The sequence below is a fragment of the Sinocyclocheilus grahami genome, unplaced genomic scaffold (assembly GCF_001515645.1).
Source record: "Sinocyclocheilus grahami isolate Dianchi unplaced genomic scaffold, SAMN03320097.WGS_v1.1 scaffold260.1, whole genome shotgun sequence".
NCBI lineage: Eukaryota > Metazoa > Chordata > Actinopteri > Cypriniformes > Cyprinidae > Sinocyclocheilus > Sinocyclocheilus grahami.
This window is the reverse complement of record NW_015505439.1, coordinates 842,635-861,023: the sequence shown is the minus strand read 5'-3', so window position 1 is coordinate 861,023 and position 18,389 is coordinate 842,635. Positions and strand designations below refer to the sequence as shown.

Sequence of the window (18,389 nt, the reverse complement as noted above, 5' to 3'; positions counted from 1 at the left end):
CATATTGCATTCGAAGCTATGAGACTGGTTTTCTGACATCTGCGACACAATGTCAGGTTCATTTATACCGTAATTTGACGGTTTGATCACACGCGTTATTGTGGATATACGAGGAGGCGCGTGAGAGATGGACCAATAATATGGACTGGGCAACGATAGATGCCGAAAGGTATGTCTGCTGCGAGTCCTCAGTGTATAAAAGCAAGTTTTAAATGCAGTGGTTGGGTTTATCTTATTTTATATCAACGTATATATAATAAAAACGTTGTTTATGATGGCGAACAGATGTTGTTTTTCATGTGTGTCCACGGCACAGTTGAAGACTTGTTTGTTCTATAAGCTGCAAAGGGTTAATGAACAAAATAATGACCACAACACCTCGCTGGACCATGTGTTTATTTGTATACTGTCATACTGATGAGTTTGGGTATTCTGTGTTTGTTGATGTGGGGTTCAGTGCTCTTTGACCTTTTTTGCTCTTTATGAATTAAGAATAATAAGGATAAGGATACTAATACCACTTATTATCAGGTGCTTGTCTTGGATGCTGAAACTGCTCCATTGAATAGGCATAAGAACGATGGGAGGAAGTGATGTGTAACCAAATGTTAGAGAAAGTAATATTAGGGCTCCCTTACTTTTTTGGACCATTACATGCACAAATGAATCCTGGCATGCTAGTTTTAGTCTGTATGTTCGCTTACAGTGGTGATTTTTGGCCCATCCCACTTCAGAGGTCTTCACCTTTTTGACAAAACTACTATTTAAAATCATAGAAATATCACAATTTTGACATATCTGCCCTCAAGTGCACCTGAGAAGCTCCTACTTACAATTTGGGCATTTGTTATTATTACAACAGATCATGCATTCAAGTTGTAAAAATAACACGTTATTTAGTTTACATTAATTTTTATATAATACTCAATATGACTTTGCTTGATGATTCATGTGCTCAGAACTCGTAAAATATGATATTTCCAACTCCACTTGAAAGCTGCAAAATATATTAATTTTTAATTATTTTTATTTTAATTATTAAATATTTGTTTAAAATTGAGATTCAGTTTAAACAATAAAACTTATTTTGCCTGTATTTAACTGCCATTTGAGACACAATTTGTCCTCATTATTGTGATGTAAGTGTTTGTGTATGTTCTGTTAGATTTTGAGGAGTAAACTACAGCTATTATAGGATATTACTAATGTTTGTAGTCACAATTTGTGTTCAGGCACATTCGTTTTCTTCTCAAAATTGGCAATAAATGCTACAGCATATGTGAGAGCAGCTGTTTGATGTTATCTCAATGTCATTTTACTTCTGTTAATATTTTCAGTGCTTGATGAGTAGGAATGTTAAAACGAATCTGATAATGGCTTTCTTAGCATTGCATCTGCTTCCTAATGGTTTTCTAATTGTAATTGACATAATATTATGTCTGCTTCTAATTCTACTGTCACAGATGGACGTGTAGCAAGGAATTGTAGGAGTTATACAACTTCATTAACAGCTTGTAATAAATGTGACAGAGTTAATTACGGAGTCCATCGCCTCCCTCCCCCTTACACACAGACGGATATATACAATGAAGTACATGTCCTGTTTCTAATCAGCCAGTGCAGGGATTGCCTTGGATTCATTCTACACATATGGCAACCCAGAATGTCCCTGTCAGTGCTGCAAATTCATTATATACAGGACATAGAAGCATGAACAATTCCACCAGTGAAATTATTAAATAATAATAGCTGTAGCCGGCCCTGTCTACATACCATGTAATGATTGGTAAATGTAACCATAACATGTGAGGTCATAGATGTCTTAATGCTTGAAAAAATTTCACTCACATTATGTTTCAAAAGATATTATGGGATAAAAGGGTGCCCTGTTGCTATATGTTTATGGTCTATAAAAATACGGGATGTAGTGATGTAATAGCTGTTAGGATCACCTGCTCTGAGGCAAAGTGCTCACTATGAAAGAATCCACTTTTCTGATATGAAATGGGCTGTTTGTGGTTTAGTTCTAGAGTCCTGTGTGACTTGTGGTTCTCCGTTAGTCGTACACCCAGCAGCTGGTCCTGGGCAGCTGTTCAAACACAGGGATTTCAGATTGAAGGGTGGGAACATAGTGCAGTCTCAGTGGTAATTACAGGGTCACCGTGGCTCCTGGGTTAGATACACTACCTCTTTCGCTGTTATTGGAAATATACTTAGGTTTAGAGTGATTCTTTCTGTACATTTCATATATTCTTTATCTATCTTAAGTTTTACTTTCTCCTTGAATGTCAAAGCATCTTTAATCGTTCTGTTGAACTGACGAGAAACCTCTCAGAGAGTCCAAACACAGTCACATGCTGGCTTGTCTTGAAAGAGTAATGCGTGCCATTTCCCAGGCCTGCAAGAAGACTAACAGCAGGCTTAATAAGGAATAAAATGTAGCTGATTATGAACACATGATGATGAACAGTTAGCAGGCTCTTCCAATGTCAATTATTTAACTGGGGGAAGATTTTGTAATTATGTAACATGCCCGAATGGCATTTCTCGCGCTGCTGTTGGTGTCAGTCTGTACCTTGGAAAAAAATGTGATATAACTGTTCTGAGAAGCTTCATTTAAAGGGGCAGTTCATTCAGAAATGAAAATGTTGTCATCTTTTATTAACCCTTGTATAATTCGGAATAAAAAATTAAAAAAAACAGACTTTCTGCTGCTCTTTCTTTGTAATGCAATTAGAGTGAATGGGGGCTGAAGCTTTCAAGTTTCAAAATAACCCTAAGCACCTTTTTGAAGTCCTAGTAACAGAGTGGAATTTAATTCATTATTCAAGCCATTATTTACTAATAAGTCTCTGCTCCAGTGAGCTGTTAAATGGAAAAAAGTACTATGGAAGTCAATGGCTACAATCAACTGTTTGGTTACCAGCAATCTTCAAAATATCTTCTTTTGTGTTCACCAGAAGAAAGAAACTCATACAGGTTTGGAACAAGTGTGTGAGTAAATGATGACAACTTTTTCTACTTGGGGTGAACTATCCCTTTAATAGCTGTGAATAAATCATTAAGCCATTAAGTTGAACTTGAAAATCATATCAGTCCGATTTCGAGAGCTAATCATTCAGATTGGTTTTGTAAATGGAATCATCCCATTCATTTAAAATATCCGACTCAAAATTATGATTCATTCATGAATTGGATATTGCTAGTTCTATCATGAACTCTTATGAATTCTGAGAATTATGATGGAAGTACAAATTTTCTGACAACATAACCTACATTTGGGCATGTTTCTCATTGTATGACTTCAGATGACTTTAAATATAGTTTCTAAAATAAAATGAAATATAAATGTTCGATGAAAAACTTGAATTAAAAAGACAAAAATTAGAAATGTTGCCGTAACATTTAAATAAAATAAAATAAAAAAATAAAATAATTATTAATTAAAAAATTACTAAAAAATTTAAATAAAACAAAGATAAGTAGAAATATTCTAAAAGTTATTAAAAAATATGAATCAATACTCTTATCGTATATAAATAATGCTACAATAAAAGTCATATATGGACCAGTTTTTTTATTTTGGTGCTTTTGTGTCCTTTTTGTAGCTTGAAAGTTTTAGTCCCTGTTCTTATTAATCGCATTTTAATTGTCTTCAAAAATGTCATTAGGAATTCAAATAGGTTTGGCAATACATGAGAATAAGTAAATAAATAATGACAACATTTTAATTTTTGGCTAAACTATCCCTTCAGAAGCAGTGTGTGTGTATTCTTTCTAACTTCCATAAAATGTCATGCTATATTAGTTAGGGATGCACGATATATCGGCCACCATATCGGTATCGGCCCATATCGGCTCATTTTTTCTGTTATCGGTATCGGCCAAAATTTTCATATCGGTGCATCCCTAATATTAGTAAATTTCTCAGTGAGACTGCATGTAGTATGAAAATGTGAATATTTCTCTGACTAAACTGTTAGACAACTCCGCCACTCCCCTGGAAAACATGTGATGCAATTTCCATTTTGGTCTCCTTGAGTTTAGTCACACACACTAGGGATTTTATAAATCATCACAGAGCAAGACAGAACCTCACAGTTATATCTGTGCTATATATATATTTATTTTTGTCTTTGTCTTTTACAGCTGACTTAACTTTCAAAGTCTTTTTGAACTTAGAAATGTCTGAATCCTCATCTTCAGCAGAAAGAGATAATCTTCTTAAATACTGTGTTTTACCTACTGACCTGTCTGAGCCTGTGTCCCTCTCTCATCGCCCCTCCTCTCAACTCATATAGACAGTAACAGCTAGGGGCAAATAGCCCATTTACAACTTAAAGGATGCTCCTCAAGCCTGGGCAGGAAGGCCCAATGTGGTTTGTAGTTTAAAACCACATGCACACACCCTCCTCCCCACTCATACTCTGAGAAACCTGTCTTTGAGCATGCACAAACAGATCATTCTTTCAGGGCAAGGCAGTGGTGCTCTGTGTGTGTACCCTCACCTCTGTGCTGTTTACCACTTACCAACCCTGTATGTGTGTTTCACTGACTGCTGGTCTGGCCTTGCCACGTCAGATGACCGTCTCCTGCTTGCCGTCCAGAGAGAAATAGCAACTTTGCCCTGCATATGTGTGTGTGTCTGTGTTTGGTTGGACTCCTGACCAGCCTGGTCTTTGGAAATGAAGATTTCTTCACTAAAACACTGGATTGAGATCAGAGTCACAGAAGAGAGTCTAGCTTTTTCCCTCTGTAGGAGCGGAGTTTGTTCCTGTGTGTTCTTTTTCAACTTTTGTGCGGTTTGGATGTCGCAAAGATGAGTGGATTTCTGTATCGTGGCAGGTAAGCTATTCACCTCTAACAGAGCAGGAAACATGTACTTCAGGAGAGAAGACAGCTTGCGTTCTGTTTTTGAGGAATTTGTTGTTGTATTACTGTGTGTTCCAACCATGTCTGTGGGATTTGTTTGGTGAGTTTGAATCCAGGCATAACTTGCAGTAATTTGAAAAATGTGGGAGTACAATGTCTGGTTTGCCTCATCGTAAGGCTGAAATCATTACATTGGTACATGCATGAGTAAATGAAGAACAGAAAGTTCTTTCAATGCTATTTATGTTTATGCAACTCTGAACGCATGGGAATGCTAAACTATGCCCCTCTGTGTATGCAATACCACTGTTTAAAGAGCATTCACATTTGAGCACACCATTTGTCAGTGTGGGGGAGTTGATTTCTCAGCTGACCACTAGCGTGATTATGAGTGACCTAGAGCAGGTGGCCATGACTCAGGGATCTTCTTGGCATCTGGAGCTATTGGGCATGTTTTGTCTATATGTGATGAAGTTGAATTGCAATGTTTCCTTCTCCATGGAAAATCTTACTGCAGTGGTGGCTGTTTACAGAAACAAAGAGGAAAGTTAGAAGCTCATTAGCATAGGCCCATCCCCCATGTTATGCACACCTTAGTGGGTGGATCGTGCTGACATGGTGAAGTTGTTGACACCCTCGGTCAGCTGTGCGTGGAAGACCATCTGTTTATATTCCTTTTGCTTGCTGAACTCCTCTGTCTATCACTCTCAGTGGGGCAATAATGCTATGGATGTTCATTGGCTTTTAGGAGACTCTGAGATCTTTTAAGTGGTTTGATATGGATCATGTAAATTAGGCAGCTGCTTCTTTGTCTCTCACATCAAAGTGAGGAAATTAAATGGCCCCATCTATCACACTATTGTCTGGCCAGTATTATTGTCTGAACCCGTTTATCTGATAGGTGTTAAGAGCTCATGTGTGACAGTCATCATCTAATGGGACTTCAGGAAGTAGTCGGGATGTATAGTTTAGTGGTGGTATTGAACATATGACAATAGGAAGATTAACTTAATGAATGAACATTCGCTGGGTGTGTGTTTTGTTTTCAAACCAAATCAGTAAGAATCCTTATTGCATTTGTTATTTCAAGTGGTAAATTGAAATGTTTGTTTTTCAAATAGATTTTAGTTTTCTGCTGTAATTAGATAAGTGATTCCCAAGCGGAGTTATCCATACCGCAGGGGGTACTTAAGCAGGTCACAGATTAAGATTGTTCCTTTCTTTGTTAAAACTTTAAACCAGTAAATGTAATCTGATTTGGTGTCAATAAAGCAGCACATTAACCTGATGGGGATACACTACCATTCAAAAGTATCATCAAAGAATCATGACATTTTTTTTGTTATTTTCAAAATATTTAGCAGCATAACTGGTTTCAACAGTGATAATAATACAAAATATATTTAAAAAAAAGTCTTGACCAGGGGCGCATGCACACTGCAATGTGAGTGCCTGGACATGGATTATTTTTGTTTCTTGCAACGGGATCCACTTTTTGTTTTTAATACAAAATATATATTGAGCACCAAATCAGAATTTTAGAATGATTTCTGAAGGATCAAGTGAAGACCGAAGTAATGACTGCTCAAAATTTAGCTTTGCCATCACAGGAAAAATATATATTTTAAAATATATAAAAATAGAAAGCAGTTATTTAAAATTATAATAATATTTCATAATATTACTGTTTTTACTGTGTTCTTGATCAAATAAATGCAGACTTGGTGAGCACTTCTTTCCAAAATATATAAAAAAATCTTACTGAGCCCAAATATGGTAGTAAACATGAGATAAAAGGGTTGAGAAACATTGATTTAGAATATACAACATTTTGCATTTACAGCATGTTGCTTCCAGACAAGCATCCATTTGTTAATGTCAAATTCAATTTACATCTTATTAGCTATTTAAAACTGCATTGCAGTCAGATGTTTGCGATATTTGAGACATGTGAGCATGAGAGAGCATCAACTTACTGTATTATCCTATTAGACTGTCACTTACTTAAAGCCATTAACTGATGCAGCAACAAACAGCTGATTCTTAGCTGTCTCATAAAAACAGTGTGATGTCATATGAAAACTGCGGAAAATATTAAGCAGCACAACTGTTTTCAACACTGATAATAATTTGTGTTGTGATCAGCAAATGAGCATATTAGAATGATTTCTGAATGATTATGTTACACTGAAGACTGGAATAATAGCTGTTGAAAATTCAGCTCTGTGTCAGCTCTTATTATAATTGCATTACTATAATTATCATTGTGTTACTGAGAAGCCCAAAGAATATTTGTTTATTAGTACAACTGACTGTGCTGTCCCAACAGATACTAACATTGCAGTCTAGTTTTACATCATATTGTCTGTTTGATAAGAGACATTTTTTCTTTATCGTTTTGTGTAAGATGGCATAAAAAACTAGACTATTTGTCATCTCTTACAAATGTGAAGCAGATGGCAGGTTACAGACATGCAGACCAAATCAGGCAGTAAAAATGATCAGGTGTTCTGTCATCACTCAGTTAACATGAAATGAGTCTTTAGCATGGAAACTCTGAAAAGGTTTGTGAAATAGAAATATATTTGGCATTTTAACCCTTATCAATAATGCCAGAGACAGAAGTGTAACAAACTAGACTGTCATTGTTTACCAGGAAAATTACTTGCACAACTTTCACAAGCCTGCTTCTTTAAATATGCCTGGAGCCTAAAAACAGTTTTTTGTTCAAATATGGACCTTACCTAATATGGTATGTTCAACAGAAACAGATTAAACTTGTACAAGAGGGCAAATGTTAATCTTTTCTCATATTTTTCAGACACTATAATGGACATAAAGCGGCCCGGCCCAAGAGCATGATCAACATGGGCGGTAAGTATATAATTTCACTGTAGATCTTCCATTTTACACTAAAGATTTAAATGTGCAGTTATTTTTAATGCTATGTCACAACACAGTTGTACTACTACTTCATGACGTGCTTAAAGGAACAGTTCACCCAAAAATAAACATTGTCACTCGCCCTCATGTTGTTCCAAACCTGTATAATTCTGTTGAATGGAAAATAAGTTATTTTGAAGAAGAAAAAAATCATACAGGTTTAGAACAACTTGAAGGTGAATAAATGATGAATTTTCTTTTTTGGATGAACTATCCCTCTTACCTCTTTCCCACTGTAAAATCACTGACTTTTTAATAGCCTAAGCCCAAATTTGACCAAAACAACTTGTTTAATCATAAACCTGAGTTTGCAAAACACCGTGACAGTGACATTCTGAAAAAAAATGGAGAAAACCTTTATGCTTTGGAGAAAAACATAAAGATAATGACTTGATTATGTTTAAGTTAAAGTTCCACAAAACCTTGCTGTGAGCATATTTGACATTTCTCTGGCACAGTAAATGTGTGCTACAGCAGGACTGTGCCATGCACTCATCTCCAATACACCCCCAGGCACATGTCCAATACACATCACTGGCACATATTAAATAAAAGTCCTTTAATAAGCGTTAATGAGGTCATGCCATGGTTTTAAAGAACTGCAAGAAGATTGGGCCTTGCCAGTGTTTCTGTGATTATGCCCTGTGGGGACTCTCCTCTTCTCATGCTGGGAAACAACACTTAATTTTAGCCCTGTTCCTGGAATTTTTCTACTGACTTTTGTCTGTAATGGTTTGGCAGAGTTATGCTCTTATGTATGTGGATGTTTGTGTAGGGACAGATATGTGTGAGCACATTAATAATAAAAATATAATGTAATAATATTGTAATATATTATTAGAATTAAATGTATATTTGCCTTTAATGCTGACATTGCAATAAAATAAACAAATAATATATGTAATAATAATAATAATAATAACATTAATAAAATATAACTTAATAATAATCATTTATAGAATTTTTTTATTTTTTATAAATAAAATGTTATATTAATTGTTTGAGTCTGGCCTGCAGCATACCATGTCTCCCTGTTTCCTCCTAAATAAAATAAAATAAAAACAAAATAAAATAATATATTTTATAATATATAATATATTATAATTCTTTATAATATAATAGATTTTTTTTGCCATGAATATAGACTTTCAATGCTGACATGGTAATAAAATAAATAATATTTTTGTAATAAAAAATGTATTATCATTATTAAAAATAAATAAATATTATAACAAAATGTCTGTTTTTATAAATAAATTATTATATCTCCAAAATTATATATTTTAGGTATAATATCTCCTGGCCCGCAAGAATCCAATTTCCCTCTTTCCCCCCGAAACCTGTCTGTTTACTACTAACTTATTAATAATGCAAAAATCTCCTGAAAGTATTTTTTTTTTCAATAAAGATTCTAACTGTTGGTTGTATTTTAACAGATTCCTCCAGTGCTGATGCAGAGAAGAGCTCTGTTCTGCAGATGCATAGCCTGAAAGAGTTTGAGCAGGTAGGTGCTTTCTTTCGTCTCCCTTAAAACTAGCGTTTGCATGCAACTGCAAGCCTGTGAAAGCCATTTGTCAGGCCTCTGAGTGGTTTTTCACAGTGTTGAGAATGTGGATCTTTGACGTTTACCTGCAGATACGGTGATCAAGTAAACTAGTTGGAGGTCTTACTTAAAACACAGATGTAAATATTATACTTAGTTTTTTAGCGTAATCAGAACCATCCTCTTGTTGCGTAGCTAATCACTCCTTGTACCAGTTCTGACATGTTAATATGCCATCAAGCTGTCCTAGTTCATTTTGGGAATGCCTGATTGTGAACAACATCACTATTGACATGTTCTTTCAGCTCGTTGTCCTGTCTAATCAGATTTGTCCAGTAAACACAATGGAATCCATCGAGAGTCCCAACAACTACATGTGTATGTGCACAGCCGAGTAAAGCCGGTTTTTGCAGTGTTTTTTAATGTGATTTCCATAAAACACACTCTGGAGCAGAGCAGGATCTGGAATGTCTGGTGTACACACGCTGCTGTGGTTTATCTGTATGCGAAATTCTTTCTGGGAAGGGAGCCAGCGTATTATGGCTGTGATATAACTTCAGCCTGGCTACCTTCAATTACGAGATGCCTTTGTGAAAGTTTTGTGAAGAACATGCATGAAGACACCAAAGAATAAGATCACAATTCACCGATAAGAATATAAGAAGACATATCAGTACTTCATAACAAAATGCTTGTCAAAAATTTTAAGTTGTCTTAGCTGTTGTTTATGACCCACTTAATTCGGATCTGAGTTACTCAGATTTATCCGCAGCTTAATTTTCATAAATCTGCGTATTCACTGCTTTGTAATGAAGAAATCTCATCTGATGCCCCTCAAAGCTGCTGTAGTTGAAACTAGGCTTTAATATTGTTTTTTATGACTGGGGGAAAATGTAAAATCTTTAAAACCTATGATATAATATTTTTTATATATTATATTCATAAAATAAATATTTTGGAAATGCAACATTAATATATTCTGTAATGTTTTTATGTAAACGTTAAAATATAATTTTAAATGAATTTCTTAATTTATTCTTTGTTCGTTATTCCCGATTCTTAATTTTAATTGTTTATTAATCTTGATTCTTAAAATCCCAAGATCTTTTATGCTATCCCCCTGTTAGTGGCTACATGGTAATGTGAACACTGTAGTTTAATTTACAAAGAAATACCTCTTATCAGCTAGTTCTTTTCAGCGAATCAAAAACATAAAGCACATTATATTCAAATGAATCAGAATCTGATCAAAATGAAATCGGAATTGAATTGAATCAGGTCATCTGTGTTGATACCTATTTGTAATCTTTTAGCTTTTCACTGGTGCATTTTTGCTAATGTTGTCTAATAGTGTGGTGCATTTGTGTCTTATTTGTGTTGAACCTTTGCGTGTATGTGAGATGTAAATGAGTAGTAGTGATCGTTTCTCCATGGATGAAACATTCATGCTATTGAACACAGTCTGCCTCTAGCCTGTATTCCACAGATCTGTCAGTTGGAAGAGCCGATCGTTTCCACACTAGCTTGAAATACGAATCTGCCAAAATATAATTTGTAACTGTCAAACATCTTGGTGGGTGAGATTGGAAGGTAGAAGAGTTAAATGTAAGGAAAAAAATCAAAATACACTTCTTCAAATAGCCCTTCTTGCTGCATTTCAGAAATTGAAAGCATATGGTTGCCTGTTATTTGTACCGACCACAAAGGCCATTTACATTGATATAAAAAGATGGCTTGTGCACTATTAAAACCTCAGTACAAATCACAGTTGCTAATCTGTTATTTTGCCCTTATTTTGAAGACTTGGCAGGAGTGTGGAGATTTTTGACAGGTTCTGTCAAGACCTAATCATTGTGGCCTGGCGCTCCGTATACCTTTCAGCAAGTAGTTGCCAAAATTCAGAAAGCAATGGACAACAAGAGCTGGTTCTGTCTTTCTGGAGCTTCTGAGTTTTTTGCAGCACTCCTTCATTTAGTTTTTAATTTAGATACAAAACAGGTCAAAATTTTCAATTCATGCTTTTTTGCTCTTCATGTCTGATACATGTCACAAAGGCAAAATGACTAAGGGTTTAACTGCTAATTCTTACTGAAACAAGCCCAGCAGAGGGAATACACAAAATGATGGAAATAAATGTTATAAACTGAGGCACATGGTGTATTCAAGTGCATTTTTAGCTTTTTAGGGAATCGTTTCAGTATTATGACCAACCATGCTGGATATCATAGCCTCCTGGTTCATATCTGCTTAGTCAGAACTGGTATAATCTCTTACATGTGGCCTTTCTCTCCTGATCTGTACAAATGGAAAGCTATCTTTTGATTTTGTTTTTCCTTCTTTCTCTCATCTCACTCAAATTCATCTGGATTGTTGGGTTATTATTCTCTGACATGAGCGTGATATTTGATACAGTCAGTCTAAATTGCTTTCGTTTTAAATATAGAAGTTATATAGAATGGGGATGGAGGAGTCGGTTGGAAACGTTTAAGATTATGGATCTTGTGTGGGAGGTTTTTTGTTAGACTTTTGGCTGTGGAAAGCGCATGTAGTCCCATGAGTGTCTTGCACTGCCCTCTACTGGTTTGTTTTACAACAGCATATATTTGATTCACCCCCTGACCCCATTTCCTCTTCCTTTCCCCCCACACTCTCACTGATCAGCACTATCAAGCATACAGTGAGAGAACCGAGGCCAGACAGCTTAATTCGAGCCAGATCTAGTAAATCAGTTGTCCGCATCAGAGGGACAGAGCCATCATACTGTGTAAATTATGGAGACAGTCATGGTTGATGATGATAACGTAGTGTTGGATCTAATCTGCACCATGTCTGTCTACAGATTGGACGCACCATGTTAATTTACTGAGGGTTTTCTACTGTATTATTCCTCACAGATCACCCCTATATGTTGTGTATTTGGTTGCATTGTGAAGTATTGTGAAAAGAATGCAGTAGCCACTATAGATGTGATGCAAGAAAGAAATTGGGAATCTTGGCAGTAGGGCTGTAGTCTGATACGATACCAAATCGAAAATAAACTAATATGTGTAACAATAACACACTTTCTGCTCAAACAGCCATTCACATTTTTTGCATTCACTATGGTGTTTATGAAACAACGTCACAATGCCACATAAAAAAAATAAATACATTTTTACATTGGACCAAACCATGCCAGCAGGTAACTAGGTATTGACTGAAAAGGTTTTCATTCTTTATCATTCTTTATGTTTGTGTGTTTTTGCACTTTTTGAAAGGCATACATGTTTACTTTATACATTTTTATTGTGTTTGAATATTAAAAGGTTATTTTTGTTATTTGTAAAAAGTTATACTTTATATCTTTATATATCATTTTTTACTAGCTTTTGTACTGTAATTCAAGACTATAATAAATAGCTATGATAAATAAATAGCTTCAGCAATTCTCATTATTTGAAATTTTGATACTGTCACATGCTAATTAAGTACCTTAAAAAGATTAAAGCATTATTAACTTTATGTGAATCTTTGATCTGTTGATGAAAAATGCCAACACATAACTGAGACAATGTTAATTTATTTGAGAAATACTCAAAGCCTTAATTGAATTTGTTATATTATCAATTACCTTCTTTTTTAGGTAATTTAAAATGTAAATTTTTTTGTTATGGTATCAAATTTTAGTTTTAGTATATATATACAAATTTTAGTAGATATTTTAGTATTTTGACAAGCCTGATCTGCAGTAAAATGTCTGAGACCACATTAAAAATACAGGATTCAAAATCTAATTTAAAGCTGTAAGCAAACAGAAGTTTTAAGTTTTAGAAAATAAATTTGTGGCTTTGACCATGTGAATTTCTTTAATGTAGGACAAATGAAATATTAAGAAATTCTAAATTAATTGACGTCTTTATTTTTATATAAAAAATTTAATTTGCTGAATATGCTAATAATATAATACAATAAAAAAATAAGTGTTTTTATTGTATGAAATTAGAAAATTCATATTAGAAGCATTTTCACTGTAATGGTCTCATACTTTTGGATCCAACTGTATGTTCAAAGCAGCCTGATTTCTGGCTTCAGATTTCAAACCTGAGCTGTAAAATCATCTCTATTTCGAGCTATATGCACATTATTCAAATATTGAATATTGTGTGTATTTCCCAGAGGAAGTGTGTGTCACGGCCTCTGTTTTGCGTTTATAGGTATATGAGAGTGTGCGATTCATTTTAAATTCGTAAGCCATCCCCTGTCTCCATTTCAATATTTTTATTATTTCATTATTCCTTGAGGCCATATGAGACCAATTACAAACAAAATATGCAGGGAGGAGCAAAAGCCATATTTTTATGAATTGCTTCAGCACTTAGTGGAAGACCTAATGCCGCAATTATTGTACAATAAAGCAAAGACTGAGGTCAAAGAACCAGCCAACCAAATTATACTCAGTAAATCTTGACAGTCGCTGGCCAAATTGCATGGCAGACCTGGATTTAAAAAATGAAGAAACATTCAAATTTACAGATTTAATGAGACCTCAGATGATAAATAAGCTGCGGTCGGATTCCTGAATGATAGAAAGATCGTCTGAGTCTTTTTTCCCTATTCAAAAAAGGTTTTAAATCATGAAGAAAAATGTTCTAAATTAAATGTAACCTGTCTTTTGTGTATGCCTGCACTCATATATCAATGTAGTGAGTCACTGTGTAATAGGAGCGAGTAGGTCAGGCCTGTGACACATAACTCTGTGCTCTGACCCACTGACTACCTTTGGATCTCTTCTACAAAGTAAAAGTATACAGCAATCACAAAGAAAAATGTGATTAGAGACAATCTCTTTCATGTATTTCTTCTCAGGGCTTTTTTTGAATGATAACTTCTTTCACTTCTTCAGAAAATTTGCAATTGGTTATTGTAAACATCAGTGGAGCGCACAGACCTCCAGAGGGCCAGGGGAGAAATGGCGGTACGAGGGCACAATCACGGTCCCGGGGGGATGTCCCCCCTTGGTAAAAACCGTGGTCTGGGGGCACCTAAGATCAGACCGAATGGGCACTATTGCATCGGCGATTACATTTATATTTATTACTTTAGTTATATATTTTATTTTATTTTATTATATTTTCATATATATTCTAAGTGTCCCTTATTTTCCTAAAGTTGCCAGACTCACATTTAGAGGGCTCATTGTTAATTTGGGTGTTGCAGAATTGGGCTCTTTTTTAATATTAATGTTAAATCTGTTTCTTCTCCAGATGTTTTGCTGTTGGGTTCTTCAAACAGCTCTGTTTTGTTCCAGTATTTGGTGGTTTTCTCATTCATTCCATTCCTTGGCCCACTCAGTTTTTGCATTTACATTTTCTGACATCTTGCCAGTGCTCAAATGTTCTTTAGTTTCTCTGTCTGTGCTGTGCTGTGCTTGCGCTCTGGCGTGGTAGTTTGGAATGGTAATAATACTAATTTCACCAAGGGCTCTCTTTCCTGAGGGATACTTAAAGGCCATGAGATCATATTTTGAGATCTCGGTCCAGTTTAGACATCAAACGCACAGGCCTGCATGTTCTCAGGCGAGGTCGTAATCCGATTTTGAAAATATACCTAATGTCTGCTTTAATGAGCTAACTCGAGTGCCCCATACCCCCTGTGAAAATATTCAAACTGCCTATGAAATACAAGAATTGAACCATCAAACCCTTGTTAAAGCACTCAGAGCTCAGGGGATGATACTGTGCGGTGGAAGCACAGGGCCATTATTACGACAGGCCTGGGAGGATGGAACAGCGGTGTTTGTAAATACCACTCCAATTATCGGTAATGCTCCAGTAATAGGAAACAGATGAATGTTTATTTAATTTGTCAGGAAGGTAAAATTAAGAAGAGCAAGGCTCAGAGTGATGGAGTCCGTATGGTTCTCTTGCGTCAGTGTGTTTGTGTTATTCTTGTTGATATTTTAAGGCCATAATCAAACATTCAGCTGGTCAGGAAATGCCGGGGGTTGACTTACTCTGTCTAATTGGATTTTTCTACTTCTCCTAAATGAAGCATACAACTGAGACAGAATAAATCAGATTAAGATTTTTTTAAGTAATTTATAAATTACTTAAATCTCAATCCAATTAGACATGTAAACTGTCTAATACCATGGTTTTTTGGGGGAGGGGGAATTATTTGCTGAAGCTTAAATATTAACATGGATCAGTTACAGCCATATAAATGTGCACAGCACCATTTTTGGGTATGGAGTACTGAACATAGAAGTTTAGATACATAAAATCCTCTTATAAACTTTAATTTTCAGTGCAAGTGAGAGAGATTCTCTCCATGCTATGATAAAAGTATACATTGTTGCATTTCACAACCAGCACTCTAGAGGTCTTTCCACAGCAGCGTGTTCTCTAAATAAATCATTTGTGGTCAGGTTATTGCATTAGTTTAAAGTGCCTTAAAGCAATGTCTGTGATTGTACATAGTCATTTATCCATATATAAATGGACAGCAAAATACTGGTACACCATGTCCCTCTAAAGCAAGTCATTTCACTCGCCGGCCATCTTTGAAACGCCTCTCAGGCATGCAAGTGCAGCTCCTATCTATCTTTGAATGGAGAAACATCAAATTCTCCAAAACTGTTTTCCAAGCTTACGATTAAATTTCATATTTGAAATCACCAGTGAAATCTGACAACAACTGTCTCATAAACATTGTTTTTTTTGCTCAAATAGAGTTAAAAAAAGCTTTTTTTTCCAGGCTAGACCAGCCAGTGCGCAGTCCTAAGCGCATGTCTCAGAACGCTGACTATTTCTATAGTAACCGGGACTTCTAATGGCAGATGGCTTTACCGTTTAGCAATTGGCTCTTTTATTCAGAAGAAGGGCCTTCCTTTGATAGAGCGGCCATATTGAGCTTTGCATTTAAGCCCATTTAAAACTATACGCGTGACATGTCTTGGGTATTCTATAGTCTTTGGGTACAGTCACTGATACAAAAAAAAACACGTTTGTATTTGTATTTGCATTTAGTAGTATGTCTAGAAGTTAAAGAAAAAATCGTAAGTACTGTGAACCTGCTTTCAGATAAACTGGTTGAATTTAATTTATTCTAATCTATTCTAATTTAATCTAATTAGATTTAAATGAATTAAACTGAAGAATAGAATAAATATTAAAATATATATATATATAAATTAACTGTATTAATTGTACTTCTAGGCTAACCCAATGCATTGTTTAAAAGTCAGCTGTTAAAAGCTCAAAATTGACACTATACCCAGATCATAAAGGACACATTTGTTCCAATTGCAGAAATCTGTGTTGTCTATATTTCAAAGGCCTGTAATTTCTCTTTTCAGTCAGTGAATCCACACGGACAGATGCTGGAAGACTGCAGTGACCTGTGGAGGTCTGGTTGTTGGCTTTTTTTCACATGCTCTGGTTTTAAAGAATGACTGCTCTCTTTGTTTCTGAGCTCTGTTTGATTCGAAGCAACTTTCCCAATCATGTTAGGCAGAAATAGACAGAAAACAAAGAGAGTTTGAGGGGAAATTCTGTTGCACATCACACATGGACAATAGCATCCAATGCAAAAGTCCATGACAACTGGCAGTGGTTTTCGGAGCTGGTTGAACTTGATCCCATAATTTAGTCTCACCATAAACACACTGAATTAAAGGCAGATTTAGTCTTTGAAGTGCGATCGAAAAACCAGTGTTTTATTTTGCTTCTTCCAAACAGAATTCAGCCTGTAACATGAAGTGCTCGCGCAGAGGAGGTCTCTTTCGCTGTGTTTGCTCTGGGAAAATGGCTCACTGGATAGCTTGTGACACAGTAGTCAATCTCAGTCGCTTTTTGTTGTACTTCATTTAGGAAGGCCGGTATGATCACAGTGACTTGATTTGTTTTATAGTGACTTTTATGTGTACATAAACATACGTGATTATTGTTTCACTAAGTGATTTTTCATTTGAGATCAGATACTTCTGTTAGACAAAAGAAGCTGATTGCTTAGATTAGAAGTCTTCTGTAACATTATAAATGTATTTACTGTCACTTCTTGTCAATTTAATGCATCCTTGCTAATTTAAGTATTTCTTTTGAATGGCAGTGTACTTTTTAGAAAATTAACTAAAACAACACCAAAAAATCTGTATATAATAAAAACTAAATAGATAAATAAAGTAATATAAAATAAAGAAGAAAATGTAAAAAAAAATGTATTAATACAATTACATGAATTTGAAAAGCTTTAGAAGTTTTACTTTTTTTTCTTGTCTAAGGTTCAGTGTTTCATATTCAAAATGGTCTCAATATATATTTGACCTTTACTGGCTGATTCACCTATCTCTGGGATAGGTGAAGCCTCCTATAACTTACCTTCACCCACTGCTTTTTTTCTCTCCATTCCTCTAGAGATGTTGAGATCACTTCCTCCCCTGGCAGGAACTCAGAACTCACACCTCTGAATGTGTTTTAAAGGATGACACAAGAGATGGAAAGAGGGAGCAATAAGAGCGAGAGAGTTCCAGGCTTTAGATCTTCTGCCAGTGCAGTAACACCTTGGCACAACTTTCCATCTCTCTGATTTCCCCCTAATTCACTCTCTCTTTCTCTCATATACTTTTTTCTCCTAGAGCATGTGACCAGTGTGTCATAGAAAACCTTCAACACCTATTCTGCTTGCTGCTTTCATATAGTAGGCCTAATATTAAATTTTTTTATCACATTTGGTTTATAATAAGTTATCATAAGATTAGGAAAGGTCATGAAGTATCAAACCAATATTAAGTATGTTTTAAGTTAGCAAAAGGGCCTTGGGATCTCCCAGACATCAAACATGAACATGAGGCTTAAATGTTAAGATATTCTGAAAGAACCAGAGACTAACTTCACTCAGCATGATGAAGTTATCCCTGTTTTCTCTGATGGCTTTATGTTGCTGACTGTGGAGCTATGCCTTTCTTTAAAACTCAGATTACTGTCCTTCCTCTCATTACTGAAAACAGATGTGGAAATAATGAATCGGTTGCTATCAGAGAGTAACGTGCTGC

The 18,389-nt window shown here is 35.3% G+C and overlaps 1 protein-coding gene across 1 annotated transcript in view; it reads left to right on the top strand.

Moving 5' to 3' along the window:
• LOC107599084 (CDK5 regulatory subunit-associated protein 2-like) overlaps positions 1-18,389 on the top strand; it is a 29,797-nt gene continuing 11,408 nt past the window's right edge. Inside the window, exons 1-3 of the mRNA XM_016290571.1 lie at positions 1-169; positions 7,694-7,746; positions 9,252-9,319. Coding sequence (XP_016146057.1) covers positions 141-169; positions 7,694-7,746; positions 9,252-9,319 — 150 coding nt within the window. The 5' untranslated portion in view covers positions 1-140. The remainder of the gene's footprint in view (positions 170-7,693; positions 7,747-9,251; positions 9,320-18,389) is intronic.